General features: G+C 41.4%; 1 protein-coding gene across 5 annotated transcripts in view; it reads left to right on the top strand.

The window, feature by feature from the left end:
* Nucleotides 1–23,560, top strand: part of SMARCA2 (SWI/SNF related, matrix associated, actin dependent regulator of chromatin, subfamily a, member 2) — a 176,582-nt gene that overhangs the window by 79,565 nt on the left and 73,457 nt on the right. For all 5 annotated transcript variants that reach the window (XM_052644454.1, XM_052644455.1, XM_052644457.1 and 2 more), the window contains 5 exons: nt 4,024–4,131; nt 4,736–4,822; nt 8,416–8,462; nt 10,710–10,876; nt 18,818–18,981. In XM_052644454.1, coding sequence (XP_052500414.1) covers nt 4,024–4,131; nt 4,736–4,822; nt 8,416–8,462; nt 10,710–10,876; nt 18,818–18,981 — 573 coding nt within the window. The remainder of the gene's footprint in view (nt 1–4,023; nt 4,132–4,735; nt 4,823–8,415; nt 8,463–10,709; nt 10,877–18,817; nt 18,982–23,560) is intronic.

Genomic DNA, 23,560 nt, shown 5'->3' with positions numbered 1-23,560 from the left:
AACCACCTGATTTGGCTCCTTGAAGGGACCAGTTTGGTCATTTACCAACATAATGAGCCTTAGGAGGTAATTGTCATGTCCATGAGGTTGGCACCCCAGTTTTGCCTGTCCTTTGAAAATAAGAGTCCCAGTGGCCGTCATAAGTCTAACCTGTTGGGAGAAGCATCCTTATTACAGAGTCATATATAGATTTTATTTCCTTCAGCGTCAGCCCATTTTGAGGAACTTTCAAATTCATGCTCTAATCAGGGGCCGTCGAGGTTTTTGGAGACGACTCAGACCCAGCAGCGTTTGAGATGGTGTGATTCTTACAAAGCCTTCCTTCACCTCATCCCTGTCAGTCTGCCCTTTTCTTGATGCGTGGCTCTGATGGCTTGCTCTGTGCACTGCACAACACTTGGGCGGGGGTGGGAGGTACAGGAGCTTTACCAGAAATTGGAGGCATGGTGTGCGATGTCGCTGAATGGTGGCATGACAGTGAAGGGCAGCGTCACCCACCCCATCAGGTTGAGGGATCCAGGCATTCAAGTACTTTAGGACAGGTGCTTACTAGTAGTCCACTGGGGTGTGGAAGGAAGATTTTAGAGCTTTTATTTATATTCATTTTTCTCCTAAAAAGTAAAAAAAATTATGGTTTTTTGATTTAACATACAGACCCTGGTACCCATGTGGTATTTAAGCCTATGTCACAGAGTCCAGCAGGTGACTGGCCTAGACTGTGTTGGTTATCCTGGGGATGGGGAGCGTGAGGGGGAGCACCCGCACCCGGGACATCGATCATCCATCCACCCTCACAGTTGGGTTCTTTTGCTCTCTGCCTGTTGTCAGCATTGTGGGTTTCCCCATATCCAGATAAAGGAATTTTAGGATGATCTCATTTTAACTAAACTGTAACACCCCTGACCCTCAGGATGGATGACAGACTTTTAAAAGATCCCAGTATCCCAGGTTGAAAACAAGAGAAATAGAGTAAGAGTAGGTGGACAATGGGAACAGTGCAGACCTGCCACCTCTCCTGTTCCCAGTGTGAATTTTCACCAGCCCCATTATAGAGTGATCAGGGTGCTTGCATGCTAAGTCACTTCAGTTGTGTCCAGCTCTTTGCTCCCCTATGGATTGTGGTCTCAGGCAGACTACTGGAGTGGGTTGCCATTTCCTCCTCCAGGGGGTCTTCCCCACCTAGGGATCGAACCCTCATCTCTTATGTTTCCTGCATTGGCAGCCAAGTTCTTTTACCACGAACGCCACCTGGGAAGCCATAAGGAGCAAAGGTCCTTGCTATAGAAGGAGAGTCAGTCAGTGAGAGATCCTGCGGATCAGGGTGTAACTGGCTGAAAAGTCAGATGTCATCACCTTGGCCCCTTGAAATGTAGATGTAAAACAAGTGCCTAATATTGACCCATGTCCTAAAACTAACCTGTGTTTTGAGGCTTTAATATTAGTGCATGCATATGACTCATAAATAAATACAGGGGCATGTAATTCATAAATATATGGGCATGTATTCAGAAGAGGTACTTTAACATGTATTCTTGGTAAGGGATTGCCATCAAAAAAGCTTAATAAACGCTTGTTTGTGAGAAATAAAAAGGAGGATTGACTGATAGGTGTGGTGATCAGGGAAGACCTTACAAAGAGCCCTCAGGAAGAGTAAGATTTAGAAAGGCAGCCCTAAGACTATAGGAAGATACAAAGACAAAATAGCTTGGACTTGTTGGGGAGGTTACAAGGAGCAAACGTAAAATACAGTTGTGAAACTTAGAATGGTGATTTTGAGGATGTGTATCACACCAGCGTCTGTGATTCCCTAGTGGTGTGAGGAAGGAGGGTTGAGGGGAGGTCCCCTTTCTACAGGAGCCGTCAGGTCCTAGGGATGAGCTCACTTCTCTGCTGACTTGGCCCCTGTGGGGTTGTCTGGCCTCCCTGTCTGCATGGCATCACCATGCATGCCTCGTTCCCACACTCCCTCCCATCCAGCTCTTGGCAGCAGCTAACTGATGAGAAGGAGGTTGAGGGTCCCGGTACCCCATGTTGGATGTGCCATCTCCTAGTGCACTTAAAGCTTGCCTCAGCAGTTCTTTCCATTTTCAGGAAGGTGTGCACAAGCTGGTTGGCAGTGAGGCTCAGGTGAAGATGAACATCAGGGCAGAACTAGGGAGCCTGAAAGTCTTCTTGGTTATGTTTAACGTAGAGCTTAAGAAAGTGCAGTCTGGTTCAGTCCTAACTGGATCATTGAATAGCTGCATCATTTCAGCCCAGTCACCTAACATTTCTGATGCTCAAGTTCCTTATCTGTAAAATGCAAACACCACTAAATTTAACTCTGCCCTACAGCTCTTATATGGTAAAATGGGAGAAGGCACACCAAGCACCTTTGCACAGGGCCTGGTCCATAGAAAGAGCTCAATAATATTAGCCCTCGGTGTCATTTTTATCATTATGCTTGCAAAGTCTGAAGTTGTTTAATATTTTCTTCACCATGATCAATTACATGGAGAGTTAACAGCACTTGAAAAAGTCAAAATACTTTAAAACATGCGACGATCAAGTCTGTAAAACACAAAACCCATATTAAGTGCATCCTTATTTATTAAAACTTGGAGATGTTCTTCTTCTCTGGCCAAGAAGATCATTAAAAACTTTATGGCGGGTCACTTGTTTTTCTTTACTTGTCTGCAAAAGAGCTCATCTTTCTCTAATCTGATTTGGTGCATCAAAACAAGTGGCAAAATGCTATTAATTGTGGTTCCACCTGGCCTGACAGACCCCTTCTAAAGCAACAGCTGAATGAATATTCAACTTCTCTTCATCTGTGACCTCCTCACTCTGGTCCTCAGAGCTGAAAATAACCTGATCACTTTTAATCAGTTTGTTAAACATTAGGCAGCTCGCTGATTTACTTTTAATCACATTCTGCAGATTTCTAGGTGTTAATCTGATGTTTATTATGAAAATTACACATTTGTATTCTGGGGATTTTTTTAATAAAGAAAAATAATAATAGGAAATAATTAAGGCAGACTGCGTGCATTAGGAGTGTGTGAGAAGTATTGCAGGTGTGTGCGAAAACACCCACACGTGAATTCTCTGTCACAGTTTAAAACTGGATTTTTCCGTTGTTCAAGTGGAAGCACACAAGGCCTTGCCTCTAAAGAAGATGATCATAAAGCTGCATTTAATTGTGGAGTCACTCCTCTCCTTCGCCTACTGTCCCCACTAGGTAGTATCCTCTCATCCTTCAAAAGCAGAGAGTAATTACCTACAGTCAACCTAGGCGCTTATGAATCTCCTTTTAGGATCAGAATTGAGGGAAGCCAGCCACACAGGATCATTTAAAAAGATATTTTCCAAAAAAAAAATCGGGGGATATTGGCTGGGTACTGGTTTTCCTCAAACTGGTCTGTTTGTATGAAACAGGGTATAGTTGGGAAGCAGAGGAAATGCATATATATGTGAAAGTGAAAGTTAGTCACTCAGTCGTGTCTGACTCTTTGCAACCCCGTGGATGGCGGCCAGCCAGGCTTGTCTGTCCACAGAATTCTCCAGGCAAGAATACAGGAGTGGGTTGCCATTTCCTTCTCCAGGGGATCTTCCCAACCCAGGGATCAAACCCAGGTCTCCCACATTGCAGGCAGTTGGACTCTACCATCTGAGCCACCAGGGAAGCCGTATATATATATATATATACACACACATACACTCTGTATTGAATATATTTGAACTTGAACAGTCTGCCAGCCTCTCTCTCTCAAATGTGGAACAAGTCAAGAAATTTCAGGAAACATGACCCTGGCCTGAGTGACATATCACCTTTTGCAAGTCCCTTCCGTATAATGGTACCTTGAGCACTGATGACTGTGGGCTCTCCATCACACCTCCCTCCCCAGCCTCCATGAATCCAAGAAGCAGAAAGAGATACCTTCATGATTCCAGGAGAGCCACCAGCAGCCATGTCTCAACCATCTTCTTAGGACAGGCACCTTCTCTCTCCTGCTCTTAACCTATGTACTGTTCTTTCCCCAGGTTGAGTATGTGATCAAGTGTGACATGTCAGCTCTGCAGAAGATTCTGTATCGCCACATGCAAGCCAAAGGGATCCTCCTCACAGATGGTTCAGAGAAAGATAAGAAGGTACGTTGTGGAAGGTGCTACAACTCAAGGTGCTGTCAGCTTGCTTCTTAGGGCTGTGCCACTGGACACTCCCAGGAAGTATCCCCACGACTGCTGATTTGTCAAAGCAAATTACAGGGCCTTTTGGGGAGCTATTATTGTTGCTGCCAAAGGAAATCCCTTGGCCTTTTACTTATATTGGAGCAGTTAGAAATGAACACCGTCTTGGTGTTCATATCATGAAAATAGTTCTGTTCGTGTAAGTCTGCACACAATATATCTGCCTAAGGGTAGGCTAGCATTTTAAAAGGTTTTAAAAGCCAGTTTCATCCCTGGGCATCTGTGCCATGCTTCTGTCTTCCCAGAATCCTACAGGATGGACAGTCATTTCTCAAAGCCATCCACTGGACATAATTCCCTCCTCTCAGATAACTCACATGGAAGATGGTCTATCTAATTCAGAAACAGCTGTGTAATAGTAACCGGAACTTTGGACAGTAGGAAGTGTAGGCTACCGAGATGACCTATGGCTCTTTGCTCTTTCTATGGAAACCTACTTTTTAAAAATGGGAAATAGCTGATCAATTAATAACGTATATTCTGACTCTCCTCTGCTTGTCCTTAGGGGAAAGGCGGTGCTAAGACACTAATGAACACCATCATGCAGTTGAGAAAGATCTGCAATCACCCATATATGTTTCAGCACATTGAGGTAAGCCTGCGGTCTCCGTTGTGACCCTGATCCTAGTTGTTCAGTTTCTACTAATACTACATTGAAAAAAAATTTTTATAATAAAAAAATAAAGCAAAGTTAAAACATGTGGAAGTTGCAACTACATGGTCTAGTAGCTTGATAAGCAGAATTAACAAACATGAGGTTTCTGGTTATGGATTCTCATTGGCATCAGACACTTGGGCATCTGGAATTTTATAGGCAGGAGTTCTAAGTGGTGAGAAAATGCTGTAAACCAGGGCTCATTATGTGGGTTTGGGTAAGTACTGTGAATTGCCTCATTATGGTAGGTGCTCTGACATGGAGGATAATGACAGATACATCCAGCTTTCTCAGAAGGAAGCTGTGGAAAAATGCTAAAAGAATGGATTTATATTCTTTGAAGGGAAATATGTTCCTGAAATATTTGCTCTGTGAGGATCACTGACTTTAGACTGTTTCTTAGATTTGTATTTTTCCTTTCTGGGTTCTTCCATGACGGTGTAAATCCAGGTTTCTTTATCCTGATGCTCTGGTCTCTAGGAAGCTATTTTCAGGGGAGAGGACATTTTCTGCCCTGTTCCTTCCATGTGAATGAGTTTCCTAAATTGACAATTTTACCCCAGTAGGAGCCGTTGACCTGAGCAGGAAGGGAAAGGAGTCATAATTGTAGCCTCCACTTTTCAGGGTTGCCTTGGATGTGTGCGGTCCTGGCAGCAGTTACTGCTGCTTACTGTCCACTGCAGAGGAGCAGGAGGCGTGGGGCAGGACCTGCAGGCTCTGTATTTTTCACTGGTTTATTAACAAATAAATAAATAGAAGGTTCTAGGGATTTAACTTTCAGAAGCATATTCCTGGGAATGAGACTGAAATGTTCTTGACTTTGAAGATTCTTTTTCTTTCTTTTTTTTTTTTTTAATCCTTGTTTTTGGTAATCATGCTTGTTAGGTAAGAGTATGTACTGCACCTCTGTCCATATCCTGGAGTCCTGTCCCAACTGTAGGATGAAATTAGAATTAACTCCTGACACTGCTGTTGCTTTAGGGAACAGGCCTTTTAGAGAGTAAAAAGGCCTTGGTTTGAGCAAAATGACAATGGCAACAACTGTAGGGAGGAAGGAGGGCAAGATCCCACTGACAAGCCTACTTAGACACATAGCAGGAGAGTCCATGGTGTGGCAATGAGTCCATACCCCAGGCCAGTTTTACCTCTGTGAAAACCTGCTGTACGTCACTTAGCATCTCCAAGCTATAGTGTATTTGACTTGTCATCAGATGGTGATAGATGATAGGGCTGGCAGAAGGATAAATGTTTAAACTAAAGAACATACGAAGTGTCGGGTAAACCAGAAATGTGATAATAAACAGGCCATAAGCTATCAGTGTATTAGTGGGGGTGGCTTGTTTGGTTGCATGCACGCATGCGTTGCTTCAGTCATGTCTGCCTCTTTGTGACCCTATGGACGGTAGCCCACCAGGCTCCTCTGTCCATGGGAATTCTCCAGGCAAGAAGACTGGGGTGGGTTGCCATGCCCTCCTCCAGGGGATCTTCCCAACCCAGGGATTGAACCCACGTCTCCTGTGATTCCTGTATTATAGGCGGATTCTTTACCACTGAGCCACCAGGGAAACCCATGTTGGATTGGGGGAGCTGAAAAAAAGGTCTAATGGTGAAAATGATTGGGGTCATATCAGGTTAACCTGTCACCTACCATCTTATATTTTCTTAAAAACAATTTTTAGATATTCAGCAAAAATATACAGGATTTGTCATTGTTCAGTTGCTCAGTCGTGTCTGATTCTTTGAGATCCCATGGACTGCAAAACACCAGGCTTCCCTGTCCTTCACCATCTCCCAGAGCTTGCTCAAACTCATGTCCATTGAGTTGGTGATGCCATCCAACTATCTCATTCTCTGTCGTCCCCTTCACCTCCTGCCCTCAATCTTTCCCAGCATCAGGGTCTTTCCCAATGAGTCAGTTCTTTGTATAAGGTGGCCAAGTATTGGAGCTTCAGCTTCCCACCAGTCCTTACAATGAATATTCAGGATTGAATAAGGATTTGAGGACTTCAGACTTATGAAAATTAAGTATCAGTCTCACTTCATTTGTCATACCAAAATGCACTTTTGAAACAAACTGGGTCATATCAGGACGGGTTGGGGGGAGTGCCTTTTACCCTCAAGCTTCTGTTTGGAACACTTGGGAAGTGGGGAGGGGATCAGAGAAGCTAAGCTTAAGTAACATGCCCTCCTTTCCCTGCCTGTTTACATTTTAAGTAGCAGTCCATAGAAAGACAGACTTTGATTTGCAATTTTTTTAACATGAAAAACTTTTGGGAGGATATTCCTGGAAACAAGACCCACAGTGACTGGCAAAGGTATCATACTTGTGAACCAGAGACTGTGTGTGCATTTTGCTTTTGTCTTCGTTTTGCTTGCTTACACATCCTTTGTTCATATTCCTGATAGTAGAAACCCAGTCTCCCAATTGGGCCCACTGCCTCCCTGGGGATCTTTAAACCAGAGAAATGAAAACAGAGGTTTTTAAATGCTGCTGATACCTGACCGTATCACCATCCACTGATACATACAGATGAAAACAGATGGAACCTCAAAAATTGAGTCGAGATTGGCCACCTGTAGGGAGGAAAGGCATGATTCCTAGAGTCAGGGTAGGGTTTTGGGCTGTGATCCATCAGTGTTCATTTTGCCAGCGGGGCAGCATCCGGAGGGGCCAGGGCCCCCGTAAATGATGAGCATGTTTGGGAGTGGAGCCCAGAAGGAAAGATCTAGTCCCCTTGGAGGAAAGCTTTGGTGATTCAGGAGGGAAGGGAGGCAGAGAAGGGAGATAGCCGGTGGTTAAGTGAAGGTGTGACGTGCTCTCCTCCCCACAGATGGCCTCCCCTTCCATCAAGTAGGGATACGAAAATCACATGGGGAACAGCTATTTATTTCTTCCACCGAATCAGTGAGGAGGGAAATATGTAGTTAAGTTCTGTATTTTAAAAGTGGATGCCAGTTACCTGAGGGGTGGTGTACACTTAGGGCCTTATTTATAATGCAGAAAAGCACAGTGTGGAAGGGATGTTACGATTGCACTAAGCTAAGATCTATATACTTAGTACATATATCATCATCATGACTTTTACTGCTGAACAGTTCCACAATATATTGATGTGTGTATATTAATCCTGATTTGCTTCTATAAAGCTCTTCCTCTTATCTAGACTCTAAGCTCCTTGGGGGGGTAGGTACTTCCTTTACTTCCTTTTTTTTCTGGTTCCCCAGTACCTGCCTACCACAGCCCTGGGCCAGCGAACATTTAATCACTGTTTAATGAGTGAACTAACGCTGTCATCTCAGTATGAGAGTCTAGAGCCTTGTTGAAACTTACAGGATATATTTCTGGCAAAGCTGTAGTCTGAATTCAAAGGCTTTGAGTTCCTGGTTCTTTCCATAAGGAGTATTTTTTTTACTTATTATTTTGTTTAATTGCATTCTAGAAATAGGATGACCTCAGTAATAGAATAATTATTATGTCAATAATTACAGATCTGTTTTTAAAAATCCTTTTTCTTCTCTCTCTTTTAAAGGAATCCTTTGCTGAACACCTGGGCTATTCAAATGGGGTCATCAATGGGTAAATCCTAATTTTTTCTCTTCCAAAAAATGGTTTGTTGGTGCTACCTAAACTTTTCTCTCTAGTGTTTCCTGTCACACAAATACAGTACTGCCAGCCTCCACAGCAACCCCTCTCTTCAGCAGAGGGTGCAGAAGTTGTTAACCAGAACGATATCAGCATTCTCTTTTACTTTACTGGCATAAATGACTACATGCCTTGAGCAAGTGGCTATTCAGAGGACATAGATCTCCTTTAATAGACTTAACAGTGTCCTAGTGTTCTAAAAACATTGTCAGAGCTTCAGAGGGTTGTTACTTATAACCAATAGTGTAGCTTGAGCTCAAAGAGAATTTAACATATGAGATCTCAAGTCAGTATTTAACATTAATGTGCATGAGAGGAAGATGTCTCATCTGCTATAAACATGTACAGCTTTACAATCATTTGCTGGAGCATGGTCTGTATAAGAAATATTTTTCATCTGGACCTTGAAGAGACACATGTCTGCAACAACGAAAAAGTACCTTGCATCGATAGAAAGCCTCTGTTTTGCTTGTTTGGCACCAGGGAGATTTTCTTATTAAGATAAAGGGGCCATTCTTTGATCCCCTGTGTCAGTGGGCCAAGAACCAGGAAGTGGAAGCCATGCAGAACCATTGCCACCAGGCTCTCCTTCTCTCCAGATGCAGGGTACACTGCTGCTGCTGTCAGGGTGGCCAGGCCGTGTACTGAAAACATGGCCTCAGCAGGTGTTTGGAGGACAGTTCTCAGAGCAGGGGATGGATGTTGAGAAGACCTGCACTTGAATAATCTATCTGTTCTCTGTGTCATAAAATCACTGCCAGTGTTACATTTCACTGTTATAGGCTAGAATGCATAGACACTGGTGAGTTTTCTCAACAGCATCCCCCTACAACTAAGTTTTAATAATGTAACACACCGCTGTTGATAAAAGAGGAGAGTGGTTTCTTGGGGAGGAAAAAATCTCTAATTTAGCTCACTAACATTCTCTATCTGACAGCACTCTGCCATCGTATTTTTTTAATGTGAATTTCTATTTTTCATGTGAATTTCCAGGAGTCTATCTCTTCCCCAATCCATTCTTCACAGTGTACATGGTGATCTTTTAAAAAGATGTCAGCTCTCGTGGCCCCCCTGTTTAAAACCCATCAATGGCTTTCCATTTCACTTAAAACTAAAAGTAATAGAGCCCTACAGGATGTGTCTAAACCCGCCCCCCACCCTCTTCATCTCTGCTCTCATCTCCCAGTGTCTCCCCTCCACTCCTCGACTTATGCATAAGCCACACACACCATTTTTCTTTTTTCCATTTTTCAGACTCTCCAGATTCTTTTACTCCTCGGGGCCTTTGCACATACTCTTTCCATTTCCTGGAATCTCTTCCTCTCCACTCCTAAGTCTCCCTTCTTCACCTGGCTGCCTTTTGCTCTTTATTTCAGGTTTTAGGCTACACTGTTCTTTCTTCATTGGGGTCACCCTTGATGCTCTAAACCAGGAGCTGGCAAATTATTTTCTGCAAAGGGCCAGATCCCAAAATTTTCACTTTTGCTGTCCCAAAAGTCTCAGTTGCACCAGCTCAACTTTGTCATTGTAACTTGAAAACTGCCATAGGCAGATATAAATGAGCAAGCCTGGCCATGTTCCAATAAAACGTTATTTACAAAAACAGGCTGCAGTCCAGGGCTGACATTTGCCACACACTGTTCTTATGCAAAGAAGGTATCTGTTTTTCTTTTTAGTACTTATCCTAAGTCACTAATTGCCCATTTGGAAAGCAGAGATTCTATTTTGCTTATGCACATGCTCAGTAGTGTGCTTAGCACACTGTAGGTGCTCAGTAAATATTTCAGTGAATTGCAATGCCCTGAGTTAGTTGTTTTATGAATTTAAATAAGTAGAGATTTAAGGAAATGACATAATATACATGTATGTATGTGTGGGGGGGACAGAGAGAAAGAAAGAGAGGTGAGACAGAGAGTGAAACTATGAAGAATATGAGAAGGTTTCCTTTTCTTTCTACAGTATATAATGTACTTTTGTGGGTTTTCTACAAACATATTCTATTTTTCCATGAAACACTCTCCACGGCTTTGGAGTGGCTATGTACTCATCCATTCATTCATTCCGTAGTTATTTACCGAATGTTTACTCTGCACAAGGCACTGTATGAAAAGCAAAGCTCTGCTGGATCCTTCAAGAAGACAGCAGTAATACTGTCTTCTTGTTTTGCATTTTTGGGTTCAGGGCTGAGCTGTATCGGGCCTCGGGAAAGTTTGAGCTACTTGATCGTATTCTGCCAAAATTGAGAGCGACTAACCACCGCGTGCTGCTTTTCTGCCAGATGACGTCCCTCATGACCATCATGGAGGATTACTTTGCTTTTCGGAACTTCCTTTACCTGCGCCTTGATGGTGAGTGTGTAAGGAATTAGGCTCCACAGCCACGCTCTTCAGAGTACAGGGATACTGGCAACTCAGATCCAACCTCAGTCAAAAGCAGGGGTAAAATTGTTGAAGAATTAACAGAGTGAGGTCCAGCTTCTCTAGATAGCAGTTTTTTTATCCTCCAGCCTAAAATAAGCTGAAATCTTTGTGCAGATGTTTTTCCTACATTCAAGCCAATGCAAGTGACTTAAAATCATTTATAAGTACCCCAATTAAACTAAACTAAAATTAAAAAACTCTTCCTGCCTCGGGCTTATCTATTCTCTATGTACCCCCCCTATATAGAATATTTTGATAAACCTTTAGGTTTTTCTGTGAAGGCATATTTTAAAGGGATAAACGTTATGATTCCCTTCTTTAGTAACAGTGTAATAATCCACATAAGATTATATCTATCATTAAAACTTCTCTCATTTTCTAAATAGAAGTATATACATGCTACCTTAAGAGACATGGCTTCACTGTTTGCTGGATTTTGTGAACTGTGCAGAATATTTGCCTGAGTTCTAGAGTGACACCATGTCCTTAAAAAATTAGTCAGAAAATATGAATTTAGAGATACTTCCTAAATTGCTGTACGATTTGGATGGCAGCCCTAGTATTTCAGAGATTAGGGATACCAAAATGTTCTTACTATGGCAGGGGGTGACATTTTCCAAGAGTGGTGAATAGGAGCTGGTTTACAGCCAGGATGGCGTTGAATTCCTGCATGGTGTTTCTAGTACCAATTTTTATCTGATGTAACATTCAAGTTATTGTCAAGTGGGAAATTTAAAGTTTATGTTCCATTAAAAGATGTTTTATTTTCAATCCAACATTTTCTCACCCTCTTGCTATGAACTGGATACAACTGGATATATACCACCCTCGGACCTGCCGTATTTTCTCTTACTTGAATTTTTAACTAAATTCTCTATATGGTATACCTATTAGGGCATTGTTAACTCTTAAATTAGTTATACCCTCTGACAAACTTGATTTTTTAAAGAACTTTACTTCCCTGGTGGTTCAGATGGTAAAGAATGTGCCTGTAAAGCAGCAGACCAGGTTCGATCCCTGGGTCGGGAAGATCCCCTAAAGAAGGGAATGGCAACCCACTCCAGTACTCTTGCCTGGAGAATTCCATGGACGGAGGAGTCTGGTGGGCCACAGTCCATGGGGTTGCAAAGAGGTGGACACGACTGAGCTACTAACACAGTTCCCTCTCCTTGAAGTCACTGAAAACAGATGAATGCTTAAGTGAGCATTGATTCTGAATTCATGACACAGCTCTATCAGCCACAGTCTGTCTTTAGGCACGTCTGCCTTGTGTCTTGTCCTCAGGCTCAACCTGTTCCTTCCTCCCTGTCTTTGAGGGGAAGCCCTCTGTCAGCATTCTTCCTTTGAAAGGCAAGCCTGCCTTCACTGCTGCTCAGGTGAGAGGCCACCAGCTCTGTTTTCCTGAAAAGACAGTCCCTCACAGATGTCCTGCAGAACTATTGTTTACTGCTTTGTGGCATTTTGACTGGAATCTCAGCTCCCTGAGGGCTGTGGCCTTGGAATATTTGAGTCTGGAAAACTGGCAAGAAGTGACTTCCTTGAAACAAATCTTTCTCATGTATCCTGCCAGCTTGAGAGAGCATCTTTAATTGTCTGTTGGTTGCTGCCCTTATGTTTATGGAATGCTTACTATCAGTACATGTGGGATACCAGGCAAAGCACTTCCTGTGCATTATTTATTTAATTTTCTCAGCAAACAAGGTATAAACACAATCCCCATTTAACAAATGAGAAAACAGAGGTTTAGAGAGATAAGTTAACTTGCTGAAGTTTACACGTGAGGCAGATGGTGAAACCAAATTGTAACTTTGATCTCTCTAACTGCACATTAATTTAGAATCAGTTTTAGTAGATCCAGCAAAATGAATCCCATCTCTGAAAATGCAGGTTGTTTTCCCAGGGACAATATTTTTAAAAATGATTTTTAACTTATTCAACAATTTTTAATTAATTGAAAATGACCAGACCATTTCAAGAGAACGAGCCACTCACTGATCCTGCTAGCAAAGAGTAGGTTGGAGAAAAGAAGCAAACAAGTTCATTAAGTGTTATAGATGGCATTCAGAAGGCTTCATGGACTTCTAGCTGAAAGAAGCAACAGCCGTTTGTTTCAGAGTTAGAGAGAATTCATGGGCAAACAATCAACATACACATGGATAAATTAGTACACCCACTTCCAACTGTACCACCCTCCAACCATATCCCCTTAACCCAATTGTTAAAATGACTTTGGATTTTCATTGCTCAATTTTATATCCCAGATTTTTGACCTCAGGAAAAAAAATTTGACGACAGATAAGTAGATTTTTTTTCCTGGCAAAGATTATGGTTGCATGAATAGATTTAACTACGATTCCATCATAGTCTTTGTTTTCACTGGAAACAATTTTTGAATGAGAGTAAGCAGTAAAGTCCCAGAAGACAACAATTTCCAAAAGCAGCTGAAACTAAGTTAAAATGAGTAATCATAAAAGCCTGACAGTGTGTTCCTTCTGGAAAATTTGCAATTTTCAACACAATTGCCTTTATTATTAACTGTATTCTTGGTTATGCTCTGCATCAAAGTCTAAAAGAACTTGGACTTGATACACTTTAAATCCTGTGCCCATATACAAGCAGCACTTCTTAGGCTGGAAATAAACCCTGACACGGTAGTTTGAATCTCCTTGAGCAGCATGCCAAAGATTGCTGATGATCAGCAAATATCTTGGCTTGGAGAACCTTTGACTAATGGAAGTAGTAATCTAGAAAATTCTGAACCTTGTCATAAGAAATGCCATAGCTTTGCATGAGAAGTGACTCAATCACATCTTTTCCTGGCCTTATAATTTATCAGGTTCCATGCTGTGTATACGGTTGGTCCCTCATTCCTCAGTATCAAGTCAGGGATTGGTTCCAGGACCCCCACAAATACTAGAATCCGCAGATGCTCAAGTCCCTGATGTAAACTGGTACAGTGTTTACATATAACCTATGCACATCCTCCATATACTTTACGTATTTTTATGGCATTTTAATTTTACTTACATTGTTTATTCTTTGCTGTACTGGGTCTTCGTTGCTCTGCATGGGCTTTCTCTAGTTGCAGTGAGTGGGGGCTTCTCTTTGCAGAGCACAGGCTCTAGGGCACACAGGCTGAGAAGCTGCAGCGTGCAGAGTCACTAGCTGAGGCTCAGGGGCTTAGTTAACCCAAGACATGGGGAGTCTTCCCAGACCATAGATCAAACCTGTGTCTCCTGCATTGGCAGGTGGATTCTTAACCCCGGGACCACCAGGGAAGTCCTTTCATATAATTTAAATCATCTCTAGATTACTTATTATACCTAATACAATATAAATGCTGTGTAAATCATTGCTGGTGCTCAACTAATTCAAATTATGGTTTGGGGAACTTTATGGTATTTTTTAAAAATTCCAAATACTTTTGATCCACTCTTGGTTGAATCCCTGAATGTGCAAACCAAGACTACAAAGAGCTGACTATACTGTTATCTCTGGGAATGTCTTCTTTCCCCATATTGGAAAGATTTTTATTTGCTTGTTTCTGTGGCTTTTCCTCCTATTTCTGACAGAGGGTGAAATGTGAACCTATAATTTTTTAAAAAAAAATCACTGTATCTGGACAGATGATGTAGCAAAAAGGTTTCATGATAGAATGGAACTTGCCTTCCATTGTCATTGTGAGCACACAGTTCTCTGTGATCTCAGAATGCTGGTTCTGAACATAAAAGAAAGAAGGACACCACATTTTTGAAACATTGTTCAACAAAACACATTTTGTGTCCTTCCCCACAAATCTAAATTCTTGCAGTTCATCACTGAAGGATTTGACCAGGTTGCTCAACTGGAAATCTGATTTATAAAGTAAAATGAGCTCTAAAGAACATTTCTCCATTGAATGGGGACACCCAAAGGCCCTGGTTTCCAATCCCCATTTGCTATATTCAGAAACTACATCCCCTCCCCCACCACAGGAGAGTACTTAACTATTTTTATTAATGTGAAAGACAGATGATCCCCCCATATTTGGGAACTTGAACCTCCACAGCAACTCAGTTCCATTAGCTGGAGTCACTTAAATGTTTTAATCCTCTGAAATAAATTGCTGGTATATTTTCATCCTTAAAAAAAAGAACACCATGTAGAAATAATATTTGTATAGCAGGCAGTTAGTGACTATCAAGTAATATGCATACATATTTCCCAACAGCCTAAAGCCTTTTTCAAAAGTCTGCAGCTGCATTTTTCTGGTAAAATATACTCAGATGGAATATCATAGGGATTTTTTTTTTTCCTTTTCCCCAATGCAGTTCATGAAATGGCCAGGTGAAGGGACAGATTTGGAATGCAAATCTGGGGACCTTTGCGCTGTTGTTGTTCAGTAACTAAGTTGTGTCCGACTCTGAAACCCCGTGGACTGTAGCCCGCCAGGCTCCTCTGTCCTCAACTGTCTCCTGGAGTTTGCTCAGATTCATATCCATTAAGTCAGTGATGCCACCCAACCATCTCATCCTCTGTCACCCCCTTCCCCTGCCCTTGATCTTTCCCAGCATCATGGTCTTTTCCAAGAGTTGGCTCTGCTCATCAGGTGGCCGAAGTATTGAAGTTTCAGCATTAGTCCTTCAAATGAATATTCAGGGTTGATTTCTTTTAGGATTGACTGGTTTGATCTCTTTGCTGTACAGGGACTCTCAAGAGGTTTCTCCAACACCACAATTTGAAAGCATCAATTCTTTGGTGCTCAGCCTTTATTATGGACCAATTCTCACATCCATACATGATTACTGGAAAAACCGTAGCTTTGACTATATGCACCTTTGTTGGCAAAGTGATGTCTCTGCTTTTTAAGACTCTGTCTACCTTTGTCATAGCTTTCCTTCCAGGGAGCAAGCGTCTTTTGTTTTTATGGCTGCAGTTACCATCTGCAGTGATTTTGGAGCCCAAGAAAATAAAATCTGTTACTATGTCTACTTTTTCCCCTTTGCCTTGAAGTGATGGGACTGGATGCCATGATCAAGTTTTTTGACTATTGAGTTTCAAGCCAGCTTTTTCACTCTCCTTCTTCACCCTCATCAAGAGGCTTTTTAGGTCCTCTTCACTTTCTGGCATAAGAGTAGTATCATCTGCATATCTGAGGTTATTGATATTTCTACCAGCAGTTTTGATTCCAGCTTGTGATTCATCTAGCCCAGCGTTTCACATGATATACTCTGCATAGAAGTTAAATAAGCAAGGTGACAATATACAGCCTTGTTATATTCCTTTTCCAATTCTGAACCAGTCCATAGCTCAATGTCTTGTTCTAACTGTTGCTTCTTGGCCCACATACAAGTTTCTCAGGAAACAGGTAAGGAGGTCTGGTATTTTCAGCTCTTTAAGAATTCTCCATAGTTTGATGCGATCCACACAAAGGCTTTAGCATAGTCAACGAAGCGGGAGTAGATGTTTTTCTGAAACTCCCTTACTTTCTCCATGATCCAACGAATGTTGGCAATTTGATCTCTGGTTCCTCTGCCTTTTATAAACCCAACTGGTACATACGGAAGTTCCTGGTTCATATACTGCTGATGCCTAGCTTGAAGGATTTTGAGCATAACCTTGCTAGCATGTGAAATAAGTGCAGTTGTATCGTAGTTTAAATAGTCTTTGGCATTGCCTTTCTTTGGGATTGGAATGAAAACTGACCTTTTCCAGTCCTGTGGCCACTGCTGACTTCCAAATTTGCTGACACGTTGAGTGCAGCACTTTGAGAGTGTCATCTTTTAGCATTTGAAATACCTCAACTGGAATTCCATCACCTCCACTAGCTTTGCTGGTAGTAATGCTTCCTAAGGCCCACTTGACTTCACACTCCAGAATGTCTGGCTCTAGGTGAGTGACCACACCATCATGGTTATCCGAGTCATTAAGACTTTTTTTTGTATAGTTCTTCTGTGTATTCTTGTCACCTCTTCTTAATCTCTTCTGCTTCTGTTAAGTTCCTTACCATTTCTGTCCTTTATTGTGCTCATCCTTGCATGAAATGTTGCCTTGGAATCTCCAGTTTTATTGAAGAGATCTCTAGTCTTTCTTAGTCTATAAGGCCTTATCTCTCCTTGCTATTCTCTGGAACTCTGCATTCAGTTGGGTGACTACTCTCTCTTTCTTCCTTGCCTTTCATGTCTTTTGTTTCCTTAGCTATTTGTAAAGCTTCCTCAATCACTTTGCCTTCTTACATTTGTTTTTCTTGGGTATGGTTTTGGTCACCACCTCCTGTACAATGTTATGAACATCCATCCATAGTTCTTCAGGCACTCTGTCTATCAGATCTAATCCTTTTGAATCTATATGTCACTTCCACTGTATAATCATAAGGGATTTGATTTAGGTCATACCTGGATGGCCTAGTGGTTTTCCTTATTTTCTTCAATTTAAGTCTGAATTTTGTAATAAGGCGCTTTTGATCTGAGCCATAGTCAGCGCTAGGTCTTATTTTTGCTGACTGTATAGAACTTCTCCATCTTCAGCTACAAAGAACATAATCTGATTTTGGTATTGACCATCTGGTTATGTTCATGTGTAGAGTCATCTCTTGTATTGTTGGAAAAGAGTGTTTGCTATGACCAGCGTGTTCTCTTGCTAAAACTCTGTTAGCTTTTGTCTGCTTCATTTTGTACTCCAAAGCCAAAGTTGGGTGTTATTCTGAGTATCTCTTGACTTCCTACTTTTGCATTCCATTCCTCTATGATGAAAAGGACTTTTTTTTTTTTTTTTTTTGGTATTAGTTCTAGAAGGTCTGGTAGGTCTTCACAGAACCAGTCAACTTCAGCTTCTGTGGCATCAGTGGTTGGGGGTGTAGACTTGGATTACTGTGATGTTGAATGGTTTGCATTGGAAACGAACTGAGATCATTCTATTGATTTTTTAGATTGCCCGCAAGTACTGCATTTCGGTCTATATCCAAACAAAGCAGCAGGTAATGCACCTGGCGATGGCTCACCCCATGGTGTCTGATAAGACTCCAAAATAGTGAATAAGCAGAGAGTATGAAACCCCAGAATATGTTCTTCATACCCAAAAGTGAACTCTGTATTCTGGGGTTTCATACTCTCTGCTTATTCACTATTTTGGAGTCTCATCAGACACCATGGGGCGATCCATTGCCAAGTGTATTACCTGCAGCTTTGTTTGTCTTAAGTTTATATCCTTTGAACTGAACAGTTCAGAATATCAGCATGAGAACTGACCCAGAGATTCCTTTTTTTAAAAAATTATTTTTGTTTCAAGTCTTGCTAAGGAGTATAAAAATATTCCATTCACATTTTATGTTTTTACTAACCAGATCATGCTTAGTAGCCATCCAAATGGCAAAATACCATAGAAATCAATTTCCTTTTGTTTCCATTCTCTTGGGCATAAACAAGTCCCCACTCTAAAGTCGACTGGCAAAGTAGCTTTAAGCCATTATAATAATCCTTTTAGGCATGTGTGTGTATATTTTTTTAAGTTATTTGGTGTTTTCAAGCATGAAAATAAATCCGGAAAATGTTTTCACTGAGTTTTAGGTTAGTGTGAGAATGTTATAAGATTTGTAAGTTTCACAGATTCCCTATCAGAATATTTAAACTCTTTTCAATATTTTGGAACAATGAGGAGTAGATAGAGCATTCCTTCTTGATTAGAGAAAAGTCTCTTACTATCTCTCTTTTTCTTTTTTCTAATTGCAAGATGTTCAGTTTTCCTTTCAAAAGTGCAAAAACCTTAGGGGTTTCCTCACCAATACTAAGAGGAATCTGAGTCTGTTTCTCAAGGAAGCAGGCCCTTTTGTCTAGCTCTGTGCCATTTTCAGACAGGAGTTAATTGGCAAATTTATTTTTCTCATCCCCTCAGGTACCACCAAGTCTGAAGATCGTGCTGCTTTGCTAAAGAAATTCAATGAACCTGGGTCCCAGTATTTCATTTTCTTGCTGAGCACAAGAGCTGGAGGCCTGGGCTTGAATCTCCAGGCTGCTGATACTGTGGTCATCTTTGACAGCGACTGGAATCCTCATCAGGTGTGCATCTCTCTGCCTTGGTGCCCTAGCCTCCCTTCTGGAGAAGACTGGGGAGGCTAGTGGTTCCCTCATATGCATTCATGGGGCAGAGCACATTCCTAAACAAGTGGACCGTGTCTCCAAAGGGAAAACAGTCCAGCACATTCTTATGTCTACTTTCTTATATCCCTTGAAACATAGATATTGAGATGTCTTACACATGCCTTTGGTGTGCCTTTGAAGAGTTCAAGTTTGCAGGACAAAAACTCAAGTTTCCCCTTCATTTTAAGCCCCTCCATCCCCCATCTCCTGGGACTGCCACTGAACAAAGTATATTTGAAAGTGTTAGTTGCTCAGTTGTGTCCAACTCTTTGCAACCCCATGGACTGTAACCCACCAGGCTCCTCTGTCTTTGGAATTCTCCATGCAAGAATACTCGAGTGGGTAGCCATTCCCTTCTCCAGGGAGTCTTCCTGACCCAGGGATCGAACCTGGGTCTGCAGTGGCAGGCGGATTCTTTACTGTCTGAGCCACCTGGTAAAAATGAGTCCTAGAAAGCTGTAAATAATGTCCCCAAGGTCACACAATTTGTATATTAGTTTTTTATTCTGTATGTTTTATTTAAAATCGTCAAAAAATATTCTATTCTATACACCTTAAACATTTTAAATCAACTATACTTCTGTTTTTAAAAACACATAGAAATATTCTATGAGCAACTACTAAAAAAACAAATAGAATAGGTCCCTTGTGGCAGTTTCGTCTGTGAGGTAGGTAGTATACCTGCCTATAAGATAACTCAGTAGAGCAATATTCAGGCTTCCCAGTGGTAAAGAACCTGCCTGACAGTGCAGGAGACGTAAGACAGGCAGGTTTGATCCCTGAGTCGGGAAAATTCCCTGAAGAAGGGCATGGCCATCTACTCAAGTATTCTTGCCTGGAAAATCCCATAGACAGAGGAGCCTGGTGGGCTACAGTCCATAGAGTTGCGAAGAGTTGGAAATGAATGAAGTGACTTAGCACACATGCAGGGTGATATTTTTGAGGATTAGATTCATATTGGAACAAATGTGGATTCACAGTAGTAAAGAGAACTGCAGCTCTCACATAGGAAGGTGAATTCTACATCAGCTTAACCTGGACTCCTTCCTGTACAGGTCTCATGGACTATAAATACGCAGAATCACACCATCTCACTAGGTTGTTGTGAAGATTGGATGGAAAAGGCTTACAGAAGTTGTCTTTGTCAGGAAGTGGAGTTCAGATGCATTAGAATTACGAGGGAGCTTTTTAAAAACAGCCATGCCTGCTTGTCATTCCCTGCACCCTACCCTTAATTTTGTAGGGCCTTCCCATTTGTCTAGACTTCTCTATACACAGGCTTCTGGGAGATTCAGACACAGACTTCCTCACACATCCGGGGATCCCTGACTTCAAAAATAAAGCAGTGATTCCAAACCTGTGGGTGCCCACCAGCCTTGACCACTGCATGTGCCCCTGCCATTGGGTGATGACATTCAAGTCGAGTTCCTTTTGAAATTTTCTCACCTTGAAAGGGGTTACAGGTGACCAGCATATAGTGTATTAGTCTTCGGGAGATAGTCTCATATGCCTTGTATATTTTTATATCCCATATTTCTTTCCAAATCACAGGGAGAATTCATATTCCCAGGAGAAACCCACAGTTTTCCTCTTGCTGTGGTAAATGTTCCACAACATTTATTGAAGGGCTGTTATGCCACGGGCACTGAGCTAGGCTAAGTATCTAGGGAAGGATGTGTGATTCCCCTCCTCCCAGGATGCTTAGTCTGCCTGGCTGTTTACATCACCCTTGTTGCTGCTGCCTAAATCTTCAGTGAGATACAGTAACCTGGGTATAGGTGAATGGAGAGTTCACTAGATTTTATCTTCCAGGATGAACACTTCTGTGGCATCTCAGCTGTTCACCCTCATTGGCACAGTGTTTATGCTAAGAATCCAAGGAAATCTAGTTTCCAGAAATGCTAGTATACCATGAGAAAGGATGCTGGGACATCCATGTGTTTCTGTCTCTCTCTGTCACACAGACACACACACACATTTATGAACAGTAGCTAAAAATGGAACCCCAGAATCAAAGTAAGTTACATGCATACCTAACAGTTCACAATGCATGTGAATTGAAACTTGGGCAACGAAACACAGACCCCCACATTTCCTCTGGCCTAACTCATCCCAAATTCCTCACACTAGGCCATATATTTCTGCAGATATTTATATATCTGCCATAGGTAGATTCACTTCCACCTGATTTGGTTAACTAGAATGACTAGATTTTTTTTTTTTATGCCTGTCATTTAATCATGGCCATTAGTTTGGGTAGACTTTTATTTTTTTAATTTTCAAAAATCAGTGATGTTCGAGTGATACAGATGAACACTAATTTTTCATTTAAACAGTAGGAGAACTAACTTTTACTAAACAACTCTCCCAGATACTATGAGGCACTTTGCATACCTCATTTCAAGTAATCCTCAGAGTATTTTATATGTAAAGAAACGCAGGAAGCACAGCCAGGATTCATACCCATGTCTGTCTAAGTTAGGGTTTAAATCCTGGCTTTGGGCTCTTTCAACCTTGTACACTTGCATAAATGTTACCTCCCCCTCCAAATAAAAGTTGTAGAGTTCTTCTTCCATCTTGGCTTCAGCATGTATTGAAGGAACACTTTTTTTCCTGTAATTATTCTTTATTGTATTGAATCAAAATTAAGGCACATTGGTGAAAGGGGGTTTATTTGACATAGGTTGACAGGTTGAAGATTTGGCCTTAAAGTTGCTAATTAGAGGCCATTGCTAAAGTCAAAGATAGAACATATGAATGTGGAATTATCACTAAAACCTGGGGTCACCAGGACTCATTTCCAAACTTCTAAGAGAAACACAGGGATTTATTTTATTTACTTTAACCTGTGGAGCAGGAGCTGTGTTGTTATTACAGAGAGGTCAACAGCATAGTTACTTTGGAGGTCCTTTTCTCAGGCTGTGTTCTTGTGTTCAGATATCATCACACCTAAATCAGTGTGATGGGGTTCCAGATCTCTAAGACTGCAGAAATGGTAAATAATCCATTCAGTGATTGCAATACTTAACTCCTTGTCATAATATTGATATTTCCCTTTTTTGGCATAGAAGCCCACAGGCTTACCTTGCATAAACTTCATCAGCCTAGAAATAGACATTTTTGCTATTTTCCAAACAGATCATGTTAAACATACCAAAAAACACCACCACCACCACCAACAAAAACCTAATGGCAACAAGCTCCCCAGGGTTCAAGAACTTGTTCCCCTGTTTGTAGGTAGTCCATGCTCTCCACTTCCTCACCTGTCATAATCTGCTGCGAGCTGGACCTTAGTATTTTATGTTTTATCAGCATCTTCTAGGACAGGCTCAAACTATAACCCAGGGGTAAGTCTGGCCAACCACCTGAGTCTGGACCACAATATAAGCAAAGAATGATTCTCACATTTTTACATAAAAAATGTGCAACTGAAAAAGAAGGAAAAATGAATATCAGCCTTCAGTAGGAACAGTTGCTCAATGTTTGCTCTTGACCCAGGGAGCCTGGAATATTGACCACTGGGCCCATTCTGGAATCGGTATTCAACCCTTCTTCTGGGAAATAATCGAGGTGGGTGGCACAGAACTTACCAGCTCGGCTGCTGCTCAGCCATTCCGGTGAAGATGTGTGGAGAGAGAGGACCGAACTCAGGGCTTGAAGAGAAGTGTAGGGTTTCCTCCCTAGCGACTCTATACCTTCGGCTTTTAATGATCTACCTCACTTTCTCCTCTTTGGAAAATAATCTAATTTGGACGAGTCCCAGCTGTCTTCATAGTTTCGCTCTCCCATTCAGATATCTTCCGAGAAGAAACTTTTGCCCAATTAGTCATTTAATTGTAAAGGCCCAGCAAAGACAGGTCTCCTGGGCAGGCTTCAGCCTGTTGCGTCTTAGTGCTGCACGAGTGACCAGGAAACTCATCTTGTCAAGATGATGGCCTTATAGCTATGGAGTATCAGCTCTGTGCAAAACAATTTTTCAAAGGTGCCAGGGATGCAGGATACAGGGGACAGACCTTTGCCCTAAAAATGTACATGGGTTTAACGGAGGACACATGGAAACAGCTAATTAACATTAGCCCGGAAGCCATTACCTGGACCGAAATAAACAAAAGTCGACCAACAAGTTTTTATTATGTGGCCTTAAAATTAGGTAACTCTGCCTCGTAGCTTTATGAAGGTTTTTATTTAAAGATTTCATTAAAACCTTATATTTTTATTACAAGAGTAATATATATTCAAAGCAGAAAAAAAAAATTGCCAAACCACATGAAAATAAAATGAAGAAAATATAACAACACCTATCTGGAGATAAAAAATATTATTGGCTTCTTAGTATTTGTCCTTTCTCACTTTTCTTGGTACAGATAAATATATGCACATACAGCCTAATGTACATATTCATATATAACTTGCAGTTTTCACATATAGCTTTGTGTCATTAAGTTTTCTGCAGTATAATTTTAATGTATTATCTTGGCACATATGGTAGAAGACTGTA

Source organism: Budorcas taxicolor, chromosome 8 (assembly GCF_023091745.1).
Source record: "Budorcas taxicolor isolate Tak-1 chromosome 8, Takin1.1, whole genome shotgun sequence".
In the NCBI taxonomy this organism is placed as follows: domain Eukaryota; kingdom Metazoa; phylum Chordata; class Mammalia; order Artiodactyla; family Bovidae; genus Budorcas; species Budorcas taxicolor.
Note: the sequence above shows the minus strand (reverse complement) of the source record. Positions and strands in the feature narration are given on the sequence as shown.